General features: G+C 37.0%; 1 protein-coding gene and 1 non-coding gene across 15 annotated transcripts in view; both read right to left on the bottom strand.

The window, feature by feature from the left end:
• Nucleotides 1-17854, bottom strand: part of CNOT1 (CCR4-NOT transcription complex subunit 1) — a 73342-nt gene that overhangs the window by 29669 nt on the left and 25819 nt on the right. For 9 of the 14 annotated variants that reach the window (XR_009448906.1, XM_059667885.1, XM_059667882.1 and 6 more), the window contains 14 exons: nucleotides 17387-17557; nucleotides 15938-16065; nucleotides 14939-15179; nucleotides 14690-14809; nucleotides 13546-13668; nucleotides 13200-13351; nucleotides 9437-9587; nucleotides 8018-8219; nucleotides 6619-6765; nucleotides 5191-5315; nucleotides 4663-4949; nucleotides 3732-3810; nucleotides 1150-1380; nucleotides 729-869 (listed from right to left, as the gene is read on the bottom strand). Coding sequence is in view for 13 of the 14 variants with exons in the window: in XM_059667885.1 (XP_059523868.1) it covers nucleotides 729-869; nucleotides 1150-1380; nucleotides 3732-3810; nucleotides 4663-4949; nucleotides 5191-5315; nucleotides 6619-6765; nucleotides 8018-8219; nucleotides 9437-9587; nucleotides 13200-13351; nucleotides 13546-13668; nucleotides 14690-14809; nucleotides 14939-15179; nucleotides 15938-16065; nucleotides 17387-17557 (2298 nt within the window). In the remaining variant the exon portion in view is untranslated. The remainder of the gene's footprint in view (nucleotides 1-728; nucleotides 870-1149; nucleotides 1381-3731; nucleotides 3811-4662; nucleotides 4950-5190; nucleotides 5316-6618; nucleotides 6766-8017; nucleotides 8220-9436; nucleotides 9588-13199; nucleotides 13352-13545; nucleotides 13669-14689; nucleotides 14810-14938; nucleotides 15180-15937; nucleotides 16066-17386; nucleotides 17558-17854) is intronic. The other 5 variants (XM_059667874.1, XM_059667878.1, XM_059667873.1 and 2 more) reach the window with 3 other exon arrangements.
• Nucleotides 9013-9148, bottom strand: LOC132217689 (small nucleolar RNA SNORA50). The gene has a single exon (XR_009448964.1). It is a non-coding gene; the product is annotated as a small nucleolar RNA SNORA50 (small nucleolar RNA).

Genomic DNA, 17854 nt, shown 5'->3' with positions numbered 1-17854 from the left:
CAACTTCAAATTATAAAACATGTAGTCCCTCATCTACATCTTACCCAACTCTCCATTTGACCAAAAGAGGATAAATTACTAATCTACAATCTGCCATTAAAAGACCTAACACCAGAACTATGTTTTCCTCTATTTCCATCTCCAGGTATCATCTGTGAAATTTGATACTTCTTTTCCAAAAAGGATAGTAGAAACTTTAGTTCCTGCCCCTCCCCCCCAACCAACTATGGTGGGATTTTAAAAGATAGTACTTGCATATATCGCAAACCCACTTGTTTAGTCTAATCCTACTGGCTAAAAGAGGCATTTCTAAGTATTGTCTTAGCATATAATCCTGTAAGGGAAGCATCATTCCTTATGCTTTTCACAAGGGCTACCTGTTATTAGACTCCTAATAAATGCTCTGAATGGTCTCTGGGAGGGACATGAGTTGTGACTAGAAGTACAAAAAAACCTTCCATCATCATGAGATCATGAAGTTTATTTTTAAATGCCTGTAACTCACTGCAAAACAATACATTTAAAACTAGTTCTATTTAATGTCTACAAAACCACAAACACTAGTTATGTACCCACCTTCCCTTTGTTTTGATTCTATTACCTCTACCTTTAAAGTTAAGTGAATATTAAAAAAAAGGATGCAGAGTGTGACATATAAATCGCTAACCCATTAGGGATACCAATAGAGAGCATCTGCAGTGATATGTAAACTATTACATCATGCTCACCTTTTGTGTCATATTCGACTGTGAGAGATTGTTGAAGATAAAAGCAATTTTCTCTTGGACATTTTCGGGGGGCTCTACAATTCTTTCAGTTTGATCTGTGGCCACAAGCAATGTATCTATATTTGTAGTATTAATAGAAGGCTAAAGAAATAAAGTACATAAACAGATTAAAATGCTTAGTTGACAAATCCCAGGAAAAAAATGTACGCAAATTCCTTTAGTATAAAAAGTACACATGGTGTATGATTGTGCACTGAAGTTGGCAAGAATATATATTAAATTATTGATAGGAGATACAAAGGGAGAAATGCTGGTCTTCACCTTTTTTAGTAGGCATGTGTTTATAATATTAAAATACATGCTCACTAATGTGTATATTACAACATAAATCTTGGAAGAGAAAAAAGATAGACCTACTTACTGGCACATCTTTCTTAAAGCTGACTCCAGTAGGCCTGGTGACTGTAACCGTTTTTGCAACAGTAGTGGTTGTTGAGGTGGTTACCATAGTGCTAACCTGCCCAGCAAGAGGTGCTTTTGTGGGAACCTGGGCCTGAGCCTGGGCCTGAGCCAGTGCAATACTTCCAGGGGTTGTGATAGAGCCCTGCATTTTCACAGGAGGATCTCTCGATTGCTGTCCATACTCGATATACTATAGGGGTAGAGAGAGGAAAACATGAAAAGAGTTCTCAAAAAAAAAAAATTTTTTTTTTTAATTACACTCCCCTTATTTCTGAGAGACTAGAAGTCATTAGAGTACTCTTTGGTTCATCTATCCCCCTTACTCCTTGAACCATACTCCCAAATATATAATACTTAGGTGTATATACCAGACTCTGTGGGTAAAATATTAATATTTATAAAATAATTAGCCCAGCAAAATAAAGAAGGCAGCCACAGCACCTGCATATCAATTTCTTTAAATCCCTTTAACATTTACTTATATTTATATAACAGACTGATCTGTTTATTGGATGCTGGTGAGAAACCTAAGGCCTAAAATACACACTGCAATGTGAGTTACCATTCTGTAAGCTATAACTACAAAACAAAAACACACTACATACTGCCAAGCCAACTAGAGAGTAAGCAATGATACTGGATGGATGTCCCAGGACTGGTTTGGTGGTTCCCTGCTCCCCTTCATTTAGAGGACTGACATAGGGTTCTTGATACTATTTCCAACGGTCTATTTCTGACAAAACAAAAACTACTACCTACATATTTGAAAAGTACAGAAATACAAACAATGACCTCTCCCCCTCCTCTGGCTCTCTTGTTATGGTGGGTACCAGAAACCACTGTTCTGTGTGATCACTTCCTTGCCACCTCTCTTGAGCGCCAGTCTTCCAACATCCATATTCCTGCCTCTTAATTCCAAACACATTTGATTGTGGTAATCCTCTGACCTCACATCCTTGCTTTTCAAAACTCTGCTGTCCTCTACATTTTTCAGTACTACAGTTTTGGCATTCATCCCAATCTCCTGTGAATGAATACACTCCTGCCTCCCTCTCTCCATGGATCTCCTAGGTTAAGCCATCACAATAATCTTGCCCTCCTACAAACAAACCCATTGGGATGAGTTTAGCAGATGGAACTTGACTACTAGATTAAATTATAATCCTATATAATAAAAGCCTAATATGCAAATGAACTGAACCACAGAACAACCAGTTGCTATGATGCACACTGACCACTAAGGGGCAGATGCTCAACACAAGAGCTGCCCCCAGCCCGCAGGCCCCAGGCCAGCCAAGGTGGGTGCCAGCGGGGGCCTCCCAATCGCCCCGCTGGTCGCCCCACAGATCGGCCCTGATCGCTGCCCAGACCTAGGGACCCTACCCATGCACGAATTTTGTGCATTGGGCCTCTAGTATAGAAATAATAGTAGGTTCAAATTCTGATCCGATTCCTTAAAATATAATCTTATAAAGCCATTTACCTGCTTTGTGTAAAATAACAACTTTCTTGTGCTCTATAAGTTGAATTTGACGAAAGGCAAGACATCTAAAAATCAATCACTAAAACAGTGGTTTAGAAATTTCAAGAAGAGTCACATAAGATGGCTTAAAATGTATATTCTCTATCAGTGGTTCTCAACCTTCCTAACGCCGCGACCCTTTCATACAGTTCCTCATGTTGTGGTGACCCCCAACCATAAAATTATTTTCGTTGCTACTTCATAACTGTAATTTTGCTACTGTTATGAATCATAATGTAAATATCTGATGTGCTATATGTGTTTCCCGATGGTCGTGACCCACAGGTTGAGAACCGCTGCTAGGTCCTTTTCCTCAGGGACTGCCTCCTTTTTAAGTACCTCAAAGGAATCAAAGCAGGTGGTAAGAAGGCTGTATTTTGAAGAAACACTGGTTTAAGTCCTATATGAAACAGCTTTGAATCATACTTAAATCAGATAAACAACTTTTCATATTTTTATCCAAGATTACAATTCCAAATCCTTTTTAAAACCCAACAAAGTTTCTCTTAGTAATATAGTAGCCAAAACTGGTTTGGATCAGTGGATAGAGCGTCAGCCTGCAGACTGAAGGGTCCCAGGTTCGATTCCGGTCAAGGGCATGTGCCTCGGTTGCAGGCACATCCCCAGTGGGAGGTGTGCAGGAGGCAGCTGATCGATGTTTCTCTCTCATCGATGTTTCTGGCTCTCTATCTCTCTCCCTTCCTCTCTGTAAAAAAAACAATAAAATATATTGGGGGGAAAGATATAGTAAAAGTTGTCTATTCTTCGATAGAATTATCAGGCTAACAGACTGGTAAAAGCCTTTTATTAAATCAAGCAAAACCACTGCTTAGAAAAGATTAAGAATGCAATTTTTTCACAATCTACCATTAAGCTGCAAAATAAGCAACAAATAATATGTATACCTATAGTATGCAACTCCTTAAGAAATCTTAATGCCATTTCCAACATCCAAAATCAAACTAAAATATGCAAACCCTCCAACTACTAGAAAGGTTTCAGGTATGGAAGATGCTTACCTCCTGTAAATGATGTGGAAATTGCATAAAGTGACTGATAGAAGCCAAGTGCTGACAATACTGGGGATAGTCCTTCAATCTGACAACAAAAACATTTATTCACTATTTCATGTAAGAACAGAGGCAACACAATTAACAAAAACTTTCTTCCCAATGCTAATCTAGGCCATTTCTCCCATTCTGCCTGTGAACTACCTTACTTGAAGAGAATGCCAAAGGGAAGAATACAGAAGGAGGAAAATATTTATAAACTTCACCTCCTTTTACATCAGAAAACTATGTGTTTTAAAAGGTCATACTTTACTTAAAACTGATTACAATAAGCCACTAAAACTGCTATGTGGAAAAAACCTCAAATGTTCATCAACAGGTGAACAGAAAACAATTTGTAGTTGATCCATACAACAGGATAGTAGTTAGCAACAAATGAACCCTACTGAACCATGCAATAACATGGATGAATTTCAAAAGTACCATGCTAAATGCAAGAAGTCAGGCTCATACACATTGTGCTTGGTTCAATTCAAATAACAATCTGAAAAAACTAGACCAAATCAAATCAGTGGACTTCAATGGGAAAATAAGAGAACTTCTTGGGGATGATGGATACATTCAGTATCTTGATTGTGATAGTTACACAATTGTAGAAATTTGTCAAAATTCAAAGAACTGTGCGCCTAAAATGGTGACTTTCACTGTGCAAAAAGTATACCTCAATAAACAATCTCCCTCTGCGATTTCATTTTATACTGTTCTTACCACTTATTTGATAGGTGTAATTAATTGTTTTCACTTCTTCCTCATCTGCATCACAGTCATTAAGATTAGTTAACATATGTATAATAACGGGACTTGGCAAGAATTAGTTGATCAATAATAGTTATTATTTCTCCTTATATTTAAAAGTTCCATAGGAAACCTATCCACTTACCTATTTTTAAATCTATCTAGTGCAGCAATTCCAAAATAATACATTTTGGATCCAAAAGGCTTGCGTAAGGCTTCAAGAACATATCGCAGGGCCAGGCCTAGTGCCATATAAGTGACCAGTCCTTTTTCAATTATCCCACCAAACAGGCAGGCTGTTATATGTAACTCTTTATCAGGGTACTGGGGGAAAAAACGATATTCTTCAAACAAGTTCCTTAGCATACAATTAAATACTTCTCGTTCCCTCTTTATGGTAGAGTCTTTAAACCTCTGTAGCATTTCTAATACCTGGAAAAGGCAAGACAAAACAATACACACATAAAGGAAACTATTATTAAGAGCCTCCCTAAAATACACTTAATAGATTAAGCAGAATTATTTCACAATAAACTGAGCTTAAGATAAATGCTAAGATTTTAAATGATGCACAGACATATCAACACACTTTGGGCTGGATTTCTAAAAGCTTTGCAAGGGGCATTTAAGATTTACCTAGACCATAAAGATTTTCATCATCCTAGACACTCACCTCATCAACAGACATGGTTGGATGTGGTGGGTGATTATATATTCTCTGGAAATAGCTGTTTGCTTCATCATCTATCTCTTTACTAAAGTGCTGATTTGCCTCTGGCCACACCTGAGACAAGTCCGCTGTTAGAAACAGAAAAGCAACTAGTGGGCATTTAGGCTCTCAGTTCACTCCCCCATCACACACATATAGAGCCAGAGAGACCAATATAGTTTTAATTTTAAGGGGAAAAATAAACTGAAGAAAGTTTTAAGTGGTCAAGTTTTAATACTCAGCTGTTCTAGGTACACATAAAGGATTTTAACAAAACTGCCTTACAACTACGGTTCTAAATATTTTCTTGATCAGGACTTTAATTACACCATGAAGGACCACTAAGTTCAAATTCACAATGAATTTATCCTTAATACAACCTCACTTAAGGTTAACAAGTCTTAACTACTTCATAATAAAAATCGTATTTAACATATTAAGAATCACCAATGCATGTGCATGACATACTGATATAAACACAAAGCATGCTACAAAACATTAACATTCAAACAATCCTTTCACACTAAAATACTGTCAAATTTTGCCTAGTGAATACTTAGTCCCAACCACAAAAAGGATATTAAGAAGTAAATAATACCTATGTATTTACAAAGAGGACTTCTCTGACTTTGGGATAACTAAGGAGGCGAAACTTTTTTATATCATGTATATTATATGGCAATATTTATTTTATTAAATATAATAAGGTTATATAATGTCATAGTGATAACCTTAAAATAAATTAAAATAATTATTTTATAAACTGCCAAGCTAAAATAGAAATAATAAAACCTCCTGGCTGCTCTTGATTAGTTAAAAAAAACACCACCATCTTGCCCGGCCAGTGTGACTCAGTGGTTGACCATCAACCCATGAACCAGGAGGTCATGGTTTGATTTCCGGTCAGGGCACATGCCTGCGTGCAGGCTCAATCCCCAGTAGGGTTGTGCAGGAGGCAGCCAATCAACCTCTTTCATCCTTGATGTTTCTATGTCTCTCTCCCTCTCCCTTCCCCTCTGTGAAATCAATAAAACAAACAACCAAAAAAAACACACCAAAAAAACTTAGGATAAGTATATTAGTCAAATCTAAGTATAAGATTTTACTTTTCTCTTTATTATTCATCATACTTTAAGGATAATACCCCTAAGGAGGCTAACCCTCACTTTGTCTGACAATCCAGATCTAAGGTAGAATGATACATCAAATTTTCATTTTAGTAACTCAAATTCGTGAATTTGCTCCTCCTGATCTCAGAATGACATCAACGTATTGCTCTAAATACCTGAAGTCAATGTTCTTGTCCATGTAACTACAGACAACAGATTGGACAGAAGATAAAAGTTTGTTCTTCAGTCACACTTCACAATCACAGACAACACTACCACTTACAAGGTTTCATCTTACTCTGCTGGAATGTAGGCTGGTTCAGTCCAGAGGTGCCCAGTTTCCTCTGTACAAAAGGATCGTTATTCACTGCAGGGAGTCCAAGCGCCCCAGTTCCTATACCAGTCAGGCTGCCTGTGCCAAGACCACCTACTAGAAAGAACGAAGCAGCCAGAAGTCTTATCATTATTCATGTTCTTAACTTTACTTACATCAAAGATATAAGTTCTTATTTAAAAAACAAGGTCTTTGTTAATTATCTTACAATGTCTATTTAATTTTGTAGAGAATCCAAACTAGTTAAAGTAGACAAAAACAGACTGCCAAAATTTAGTTAGCATTTAGAATTATTTGTTTCTTTATATTCTTGGTAACATATTAAAATGCAAAAATTTAACTATATGCTCTCATATGTGATATGAGATATAAGGTAGCCAAAATAAGAAGAACTGACTGACTTTCCTCAATGATTACAACTGAAGAATTTCATGCTAAGTTAGCATACGTTGGGACTTCTTTATTTCCCACAACTCTAGCAAACAAAATTATTCTAATAACTAGGACTTTGCTAAGGCCTTACTAAATAGAGTAAATTTGCTTTAAATGAAACAACAATCAGGGCTAGAACCATATAGCAGCAGTGTTAACTAGGTTACAATCATTACATTTCAGTCCTTAGGTTTTAATACTCTAAACTTATAGTCTGAAAGATAAAAGGTGAAGACAGCTGAAAAGAAACAAGTGGGTCCAAGAAGGGGGGGAAATGTAACATTTACTTCAATATAAAGTTAAAAGATTAAGAATTTTAAAAGCTTGAAAAAGTTGTAGAATCTATAATAATAAAAGCATAACATGCTAATTAGACCAGAAGTCCTTCCACACAATCTCCCGGAGGAAGTTGGTCCCAGGTGCCAGAAGGAAGCCAGTGCTGGCACCCGGGAGAAGGCAGGCCAACTCTTGCACGAATTTCATGCATCGGGCCTCTAGTTTACTATAATTTCCAAGGTAGGTTAAGTAAAAGAAAGCAGAACATACACCTGAATCTGATGTGTGAAATATTTTCTACCTTGATTAAGCCAACCTTGTGTAATTCATAAACCTGTGAGTTCTTGATCTAAGCCTAAGTCCTTTAAAATGTGTCCTATAAACATTTGTCACTATTTATACTATCATTTGGTAATACAGAATCCTCACTGAATTCAACTAACTTTACAACTAAAATATATTAACTGCAATTCAAATGAATATTATAATAGTATAATGTTTTTCTCTTCCCAACTATGGATGTTGAAGCCAACTTTTATAATTCAAGCGGTTTTCCTTATCACAAGTCACTCCAAACCCTTACCACAAACTAACACATAGTGAATATTATAGATAACTTGCGTCCTCACCTACCCCTTACCTGGAAGCTGTGATGAAAGTCCTCCGATACCACTGAATGCAGTTGTTTGATTTGGAGTAGAAAGGGGTGGAAATGCTTTTGCTGGTGACTGGGGGGTACTGAATGCAGAACCCAAATTTGGAGGAAAACCCTGCATACTCTGGGTGTGAGGGGCAGCTGAACCACCTATACTAAGAGATGCCATTCCAGCAAGAGGGTCAATCTAAAGAAAAACATTATAAAAATGTATTAAACATATCTCAAGCAATGATAAATATATGACACAAGTAAAGCAATCTTTACCAACAGCTCTTTGTATGCTTAATAAGTAAACCACAAAACTCCACACAATTGTGATGATACTTGAATCCCAAAAAAGTCAAGTATGCCTGTCTTTTTTCTTACTATTAGAGATGGAATACAGTAAAAGAGTAAGCCCCGCCACAGTACCAAAGCCATAATATGAGGGCTACAAAAGTTCAAAACCTTTAAGATGAACTGGCCTGTGGTTGTAATGCTAAGTAAGCATTTAGTAGTGACACAGGACAGTTATTACATTAGGTCCTTACAATTTCCAATAAGCCCCTTTAAAACAAAAAGAATTTCTCTGGCATATTTAACTTGCAACACAATAAAAGCATTAGAAAGCAGAAATCATCCAGTCAAAACAAGCAAATCTAGTCAAAATTTGAAAATCTTGGGGGATGGAGAAGATTAGCTTTAGTTTAATTTTAAAACACAAACAAAACAACAAAAACAAGGTATGCTATTCACCAATCTTTTAAACAATATTTTATAGCTGCACTTCCAAGCTTCTTAGTTTGTGGCATTATTTCAGATCTTCATGACTACAGAAAATGATACACCAAAAGCCTTTCAGAAAATGGCCACTGAAGAATTACTAAATGTTCTTCCTTTTCTTAAACCCCAATCTGCCATTCAATGCAGCTGAAAACAGAAGCGGAATGTGTTGCTCCCAGAGAGAAGGGGGTGTGGTTGGTGTCAGGGAGTAACTTAAATGTACCTTGTTTTTAAAAGAGCAGTTCAGTTGAGAGCTGAAGAGCCCCAGTTATAACAAGTCCTTATGCTCTAGCACTGTTGCTTGGCCCGAGAAGCTACAAACAAGACACATCAGGTTCAAAGGCAGTGCTTATTTCTCAAGTCTAAGTTATTCTTATTTTAAAAAGAAGCCCTTATTATTTACCTACGTAAGTTATTTTCTATCTTTCCTCTCAGAGTCATGTTCTATTTCATGATCAAAATATATTCCCAAATACAATGCCTATTTATGGACCTCCTTTAAAATGTAGTGTACGTTAGACATGCAGTTATCTAAAATGTGATAAATTCACATTTTCCTTTGTTAATGATGATGTAGAAGTTTATTCTATTCCAAGTCTACAAACAAATGCGGATATACCAATTGTAGAATTCATTTACCTGAACAGGAGAAATGGCATCTAAGCTGCTAGCACTGGGAGGGCGTCCTTTTGGCATAACTCCAGGTGGCGGTTGTCTGGCCTTATTCATGACATTGCTGCAATTGGCTACCATGGTGAGGATGGTTTCTGATAATTCCTGAGAAACACTCCTAAAGAGAAAAGAAAAGTGAGAAAGATCACTTGTTATCCCCCAGAACACCTTAATGAAAAAAATTTGCTAGAACACGTGGTTGAATTTCCACTACATCTTATGTCTTTCCACCTGTCATTAATGACTAGGATTTCCTAACAATTGGCTTTCTCTTGCAAGTCTAATTTACATCTCTGAAACTAAACTTTGTACACAGTACAACCAATATATGTTAAATATTCCAAGAAACAATCCATATTCTCAACCCCTTTGTCAAAAATTATGTGCAAACCTGAAAATATCAAAGCAAATAATTTTTATACAAGTTTCCCATAGTCAAAAGATCAGACATTTATTTAAATACAGCTAAAAAATACCATAAACGTAATCGGTAACTACATTTGGCAAGTACATATAAAAGTGACTGACTCCTAAAATATCAAGTTCTAGGAAAAATGTTTAACAGAAAAACCCACCTTCCTGTCTTAGGGTTGCCTCATAAAACTGTGGAACACTTCGCAATCATAAACTCTATACAAACTTGATACTGTCTTAGATCTTTCCTCCTAAATTCAGAATCTTACTTCTGGCATTAGGAAGTAAAAGTAGCCCTAGCCCAGCGGTCGCCAACCCTTCAGACCTCATGGAACACTACTTGGTGACCACTGCCCTAGCCCAGTGGTTGGCAAACCACGGCTCGCGAGCCACATGCAGCTCTTTGGCCCCTTGAGTGTGGCTCTTCCACAAAATACCACGTGCGGGCACACAATTACAGTGCGATTGAAACTTGGTGGCCCATGCGCAGAAATCGGTTTTCAGAAAGGAGATAGACGAAACAAATATACAAGACGAGTGTGGATGGGAGAGTTGGAAGGGGTCGACCTCAGCGAACGTACCTCAATCAGATTGAGGACGTTTTTAGCAAAGGCCAGCTTAGGAGGACCCTAATTAAGTTAATAACAATGTACCTACCTAGATAGTTTAAGTTTAAAAAATTTGGCTCTCAAAAGAAATTTCAATCATTGTACTGTTGATATTTGGCTCTGTTGACTAATGAGTTTGCCAACCACTGCCCTAGCTGGTTTGGCTCAATGAGTAGAGCCTGCAGACAGAAGGGTCCCAGGTCAAAGGCACATGCCTGGGTTTCGGGCTTGATCCCCAGTAGGGGGCGTGCAGGAGGCAGCTGGTCAATGATTCATCATTGATGTTTCTCTCTCTCTCTCTCTCCCCTCTCCCTTCCTCTCTGAATCAATAAAAATATATATATTTTAAAAAATTAGCATGTTAAAAAAAATCCCTAAGAACCTAACTTTCCATTTTAACAATTTTTAAAGTTCAAACTAACCCAAAACAGTTTAACAACCAAAGTTGGTTTTTTCTAAGTCAACAAAATTGACCAAGAGAGACACAAATTATTAAAATTAAGAGGACTTTACTATGAATGAACCTTATGGAAATGAAACTATAAGGATATAATATAAAACAATTTTATGCCGACACATCAGATGACCTAGATGAAATGGACAATTCGTAGAAAGACACAAACTACCAAAACTGACAAAAAGAAATAGAAAGTTTATATAGACCTATACCAAGTAAATATATTGAATTGGTAATAAAAAAAAATGAACACCAAGAAAAAGCACAGGACCAGATGGCTTCACCGCTGAATTCTATGTAACACTGAAAGAACTAACATCAATCTTTCCCACAAATTTTAGAACACTTACGAAGTAATTGTATAAGGCCAGTATTACCCTGATATCAAAATCAGACAAAGAAGACAAAAGAAAACTATAGAACAATATCCCTTAGGAATTCTATATAATAAAAGGCTAATATGCAAATTGACTAAATGGTGGAACGACTGGTCACTATGACATGCACTGACCACAGGGGGCAGATGCTCAATGCAGAAGCTGCCCCCCAGTGGCCAGTGTGCTCCCACAGGGGCAGTGCCGCTCAGCCAGAAGCCGGGCTCACAGCTGCCCTGCAAGTGCAGGTGTGGTGGCAGGAGCCTCTCCCGCCTCCATGACAGTGCTAAGGATGTCTGAATGTGGGCCTAAGTCATCAGTCGGACATCCCCTGAGGACTCCCAGACTGTGAGAGGGTATAGGCCAGGCTAAGGGACGTCCTGAGTGCATAAATTTCATGCACCGGGCCTCTAGTCTAGAATAAAAATGCTCACCAAATACTAGAGCAAATTGAATTCAGCAACATATAAAAAGCATATATAAAGATAAATCTTTCATCTTTTACTAAAGATTTCCATGGAAAGACAAAGTGATATTTAGCCCAGGAATACAAGGTTTTTGTTACATCCCAAAATTAATTAACATTACACATCAATAGAATGAAAAACAAAAACCACACGATCATCTTAATTGATGCAGGTAGAAGGATAAGATAAAAATGCTTTTGTGATAAACTACCCGAAGAACTAGAACTAGACAGTAAGGAAAACTCAACCTGAAGGACATCCATGATAACAACATACTTAATGGTGAAATAATGGATACTTTCCTCCTAAAATCAAAAGACAAGGATATCTACTTTCTACTTCTAATCAACAATAGACTGAAGGTTCGTGCTAGAGAAATTAGGCAAGAAAAAGAAAAGGTATCCAGATGAGAAAAGAAATAAAACTGTCTCCATTCACAGATGACATGACATATAAAAAACTTAACTAGTGCAAGACTTATGTAATAAAAGTAACAAAACATCACTGAAAGAAATTAGAGACTTAAGTAAATGGATAAATATCCCAGATTCATGAATTAGAAGTCTTGAGACTTCTAATATTAAGATTACATATTTAAATATTAAGATTACATATTTAACATAATCAAAAGATTCGTTTGACACAATCATTATCAAAATACCAATGGGCTTCTTTCCAGTTTCTTTGCAAAAGTTGACAAGCTGATCCTAAAATTCATATGAAAGAACAAGGGACTCAAAATAGACAAAACAATCTTGAAAAAGAACAAAGTTGGGAGAGTCATACATCCCAAGTTCAAAAATTACTAAAAAGTTATAGTAATCAAAACTGTGATACTGGCATAAGGACAGACAGATAGATCAATGGAACAGAAATAAGAGTCCAGAAATAAACATATACATTACAGGCCAACTGATTTTTTTTTTCTTATTAAGACAATTCAAAAGGGAGAGACCAGCCCTAGCCTGTTTGGCTCAGTGGATAGAGTGCTGACATGCAGGCTGAAGGGTTCCAGGCTTGATACCCAGTAAAGGGCACGCAGGAGGCAGCCAACCAATGATTCTCTCTCATCACTGATGGTTCTCTCCCCCTCACCCTTCCTCTCGGAAATCAATCAATATATATATATATATATATATTTTAAAGGGAAAGACCAGCTTTTTCAACAAATGGTATTGGGACAAATATTCACATGTAAAACAATGTTAAAAGGAACCCTATTACACACCATATATGAAAAAAAAATGGAGTATGTATTTTATGTAGTACAATACTTTAAAATTTTAAACGTATTGGATTATCTGAAATGCCATTGCTTTTAATCATTCAACCTTTCTTCCCCAAATCAACAATTACCCATATAATCCAATCCCAACATTGAATGGTCATTTTCAAGCATGCTCTTCTTACCCTGCACAAGCTTGTAAACAGGCCAACATTGTTGCCAGAGTTTCCGGAGGAAGTTGAGCACTTTTGGGCTGATCTTTCTCTGGGGCAAGTCCACCCAAAATAGAAGGACACCGCCTCTTTAAAAAAGTCATGCATGCCTGGATAAAAGGCTCCTGAGAAAGAGAAAAGTCAGTGTATTTGAAAGTGTTGTTGTTTTTGGATTAAAAATAAATTGATTTCAAATTAAAGACTAACCACTATAACTAAAATCCAGAATAACATCTTAATTGCCATTTACATAATTATTTTTCTTCAGCTATTTTAGCCATCAATATTTAAAATTAGTAATAAATGGACAAATCCTTACTCCATGCTCTCGAATTTTATCTGTGAGCCACTTGTCAAGTTTGAGGTATTCACGACGTGAAGCAAGTGCAGCAAGGTCAATAACAAAGGCAAATGGAGTACCATTTAGCAGCATTGACAAGGCCTAAAGAAAAAGAATATTAGAAACTGTAAGTCAAACAATTAATTAATTTTCTATCTGTCTGTCCTATTTTCTGTTGCCTGCTTTTATTTTCACAAATAAGTCTAAATAAAACATACTGCTAACATTTTCTTGGCCATAATGTTTTAAATACGTTAATCCCACAATAGAAACATTAGTCCCTACTTAAAATAAGGTGAACATTTCAACCAGACTTTACCTTCAAAATAAGCTTTATCCTATGCTTTTTCAAATAACTAAATCTAAAGCAGAACAAGACAAAAAGAATGAAAAATAACCCAAACCCAGTTTAAAAAAATCTTAACTCGGGCTTATTTGAACCGTAGCAGAACTATTAACAACTAATACTATGTCTAGTTATCAAAAGACATCAAGAGTCAGACTATTTCTCAAAAGGTCCTGTCAATGCTAATGAAATTTGCAAAAGGGTTGAAACCCAAGCAGCTTTCCCAAAAATTATATCTCCCAGATTACATATGAAAAGGTCAATTATGACTTCCTTTAAAATAAAATCGATTTGCAAATATCATTGAAAGACTAAACAAAATTCAACCCAATATAAATTAATTTTGCCACTTAAATTAGATATTTTCACATTAAAACCACTCTGCTGCCCAGCTGGCATGGTACAGCAATTGAGCATCAGATTATGAACCAGGATTGTCATGGTGAATTCCCAGTCAGGGCACATGCCCTGGTTGTGGGCTCAATCCCCAGTGCAGGGGGCAGCCGATGAATGATTCTCTCTCATCATTGATGTTTCTATCTCCCTCCCTCCCTCTCCCTTCCTCTCTGAAATCAATTAAAATATATTTAAAAAACAAAAACAACCACTCTGCTTCCAATCCCTTTCTACTTACAAGACAAAATTTGTATCTCAACTCAACTGATTCTAGCTAAAAGCTAGTTACATATGAATTCTTCATAAGGCATATGTTATATTAAAAAATGTTAATTTTTATAATTAATAAATAAAAGTGTTATTCTGTCCCTCCAAACTCACCTTCAAGTCCTGGGCCACATCAAGTATTCGAGACAATTTGGCCTGGTCATAATGCTCTCCTCGCATGTACCATTCTGCCATTGCATGCATGATAAGTTGGCGGATAGAGGGAGACTGTCCCTAAGAAAAGAAAAGGAGAGTTAAATAGCAATCCTGAAGAACACTGACAGGCACTATTCCAAATGCCCAGCTAAGATTGACAATTTTTCACACTGCACATCATCCAATGAAGAAATGGTCATGTCTTACCTGCCCATGCCATGCATAGTGCAAAATAATAGCTGAGTTAGGATGGTTTCCAAGGAAAATTGGCATCAGAGTAGAGATGAGTTCATGGCGCAAGCTGTGCCAGGAGCTGTTGATTTGTAGTAAGGCCATTACCAGCATGTCTGGACAGTGTTTGATAGGGAAGCTAAAGAGCTGTTTGACTTGCTCATATTGTCCCACCTCTGCGAGCCTCAGTAGAGATTCAACCAAATCCAAGCTCTTCCTAACAAGAATGGAAGTAAAATACTCCATCAATGAAAACCTAGATAAACAAAATTCACTTTACAAATAAGTGATACCAGCTATCAGGATAAAACCAAGTTGCTGTCATCGTTTAATATTTGAAAAATATTTAAATTGGTGCTGTTCACCTGAAAAATATATGCTGCTATGCTATCAGACTAATTTCAAAGGCAATCCAAATTAACAATGAAACATTATGAAGAAGATGCCTTTGGGGACCAATCCAGCCCATACACACTCCCTTCAGTGGCTCTCAACAGTAATGAAGGTACTTTCACCATCCTTACCTGACATCCCCGAAGAGAAGTGATTTGAATTCCAGGAGAAACCTACTAGGCCAGAGGCATATTCTCCCTCAGAAACTTAAAATTGGAACTCAGAGAAAATAGATACTTTGCTGAAAATACTAGATTTGATGGGCTGGCCTTCTTGAGATACTCTTAGTAGAAAGCAAATCTACAGACAAGACAGGGATCTAAAACACTAAGGGAGACTTACGCACCTCCTTCCAATATTTAATAGTTTCAGAAACTAATGGCAGCCCTTACAAGAGATGTAACTATCTCCTGATATGAAACTAAAAGTATATTTATCACCCTCTATAAAAATTTAAGATAACTAGGCTCATTAAAAATACTGTTACACTGAAACCTTTTAACTATGTAGTTGCTCACTACTAATTTCATTTTTCAAAAAAGTAGAAGTAACCCTTTCAAGAAAAGTGAGATGATTACTTACCAAGTGGCAATTTCTCGATTGTCATCCTCTGGTGGTGCTTTCAGAATATCAATGACAACAGTATGACAGGGATAGTCAGCAAAACAGAAGATCTCTGGATTTATAAGGGAATGCTGAATAAAGGAGAGCTGGAACAAGAGAAAAAAGTCCTTACCACCATAAATAATAGTGAATGCTATAAAAATCTGAAACATTTATTAGGCTACCCTTACTTATAAGGTTATTAGAATGACAATTTCCCTTTAAAATCGAAATTATTTGCTCTTTCAAAATCACAGACAATTCAGACAGATGAAAGCTATAGGATTACATGGCCTTGGAGATAAACATCATTAACAGTTTTGATTGCTAAATTTCAACTCAGTATAATACTAAACTATGATAGTGTTCCTTCAAATTTATGAGTCTGCTTTTCTGAGCCATGCAAAACTCTACTTTAAAAAAATATTTTAGCCCTAACCGGTTTGGCTCAGTGGATAGAGCGTGGGCCTGCAGACTCAAGGGTCCCAGGTTTGATTCCGGTCAAGGGCATGTACCTTGGTTGCGGGCACATCCCCAGTGGGGGGTGTGCAGGAGGCAGCTGATCGATGTTTCTCTCTCATCGGTGTTTCTAACTCTCTGTCCCTCTCCCCTCCTCTCTGTAAAAAATCAATACCAATGGATAGATGGCACTATATAAGAAATGTCATTTCCCAGTACACCAAGGTATAGGGTTCAATCCCAGGTCATCTAGAGAGTATCATGTTAAGTGAGATAAGTCAGTCAGAGAACGGTATCACATGATCTCACTCATATGTGGAATCTAAGTAACAAAATAAACTGAAAAATGGAGTGTTTCCAGAGACATGGAAGCATGGAATAGAGTGTGGAATCTCGGGAGGGTGGGTGGGAGGTAATCAACCAAGGACCTAGTATGCATATATGCATGGCCCGTGGACACAGACAACGGGGCAGTGAGGGCCTGGGTTGGGCTAGAGGGGGTCAATGGGGGAAATAGGTGGAAATACATAATACTTTCAACAATAAAGATTTTTTTTAAAAAAAATCCCCGGTCAAGAAACATACAAGAATCAACCAATGGCCCAGCCAGTGTGGCTCAGTGATTGAGTGTCAACCTAAATCAGAAGGTCATGGTTGGATTCCTGGTCAGAGCACATGTTGGGGGTACAGGCTCAATCCCCAGTAGCGGGGCATGCAGGAGGCAGCCGATCAATGATTCTCTCTCATTACTGATGTTTCTATCTCTCTCTCTTTCTCCTTTCCTCTCTGAAATAAAATAAATATATAAAATGTAAATATAGAAGAATCAACCAATTAATGCATAAATAAGTGGAACAAATCAATGTCTCTATCTCCTCTCACCCCCTTCCTCTCACTCTAAAAATCAATAAATTAAAAGAAATAGTCATTAGTTTGTTCCCCTTCTATAGCTAATCACCATTCATTTACCTGGCCTTCTGCGTTTTTCCAAGGTCTATATATGAGGTCTACTGGGAAAACATCCATACCCAAACCCCTTTGAATGCCATAAACCACATTATGAAGTCCTTTACTGTCACGAATTTGAAATCCAGGATGATCCAGTTCATAAGTTACTTCCTTGAAATTCAAACCCGGGTTCTAAATAGAAAAAAATTTCAAATTTGAATGAACAAAAGTGTACATATTTCATATTAGATGCTTTATCCAAAAAGCCAAATTGAATCTGAAATTCAATCAAGATGTTCCAATTATAAACTCAAAATCATCTAAATCTATCTGACATTTCCAATGAGAATTAGAAAGGTAAATTCTTAATATTTAAACTAAACTGTCTCTACTAGCAGGGTACTCTAACCATGCAGTTCATGACATACTTCTGACCATATGAGTACACAAATGGAACTCTCTTCCCCTACTTAAGTCCAATGAACACGC

The sequence above is a fragment of the Myotis daubentonii genome, chromosome 15, assembly GCF_963259705.1.
Source record: "Myotis daubentonii chromosome 15, mMyoDau2.1, whole genome shotgun sequence".
In the NCBI taxonomy this organism is placed as follows: Eukaryota; Metazoa; Chordata; class Mammalia; order Chiroptera; family Vespertilionidae; genus Myotis; species Myotis daubentonii.
The sequence above is the reverse complement of the archived record's forward strand: the minus strand, read 5'-3'. Positions and strand labels throughout refer to the sequence as shown.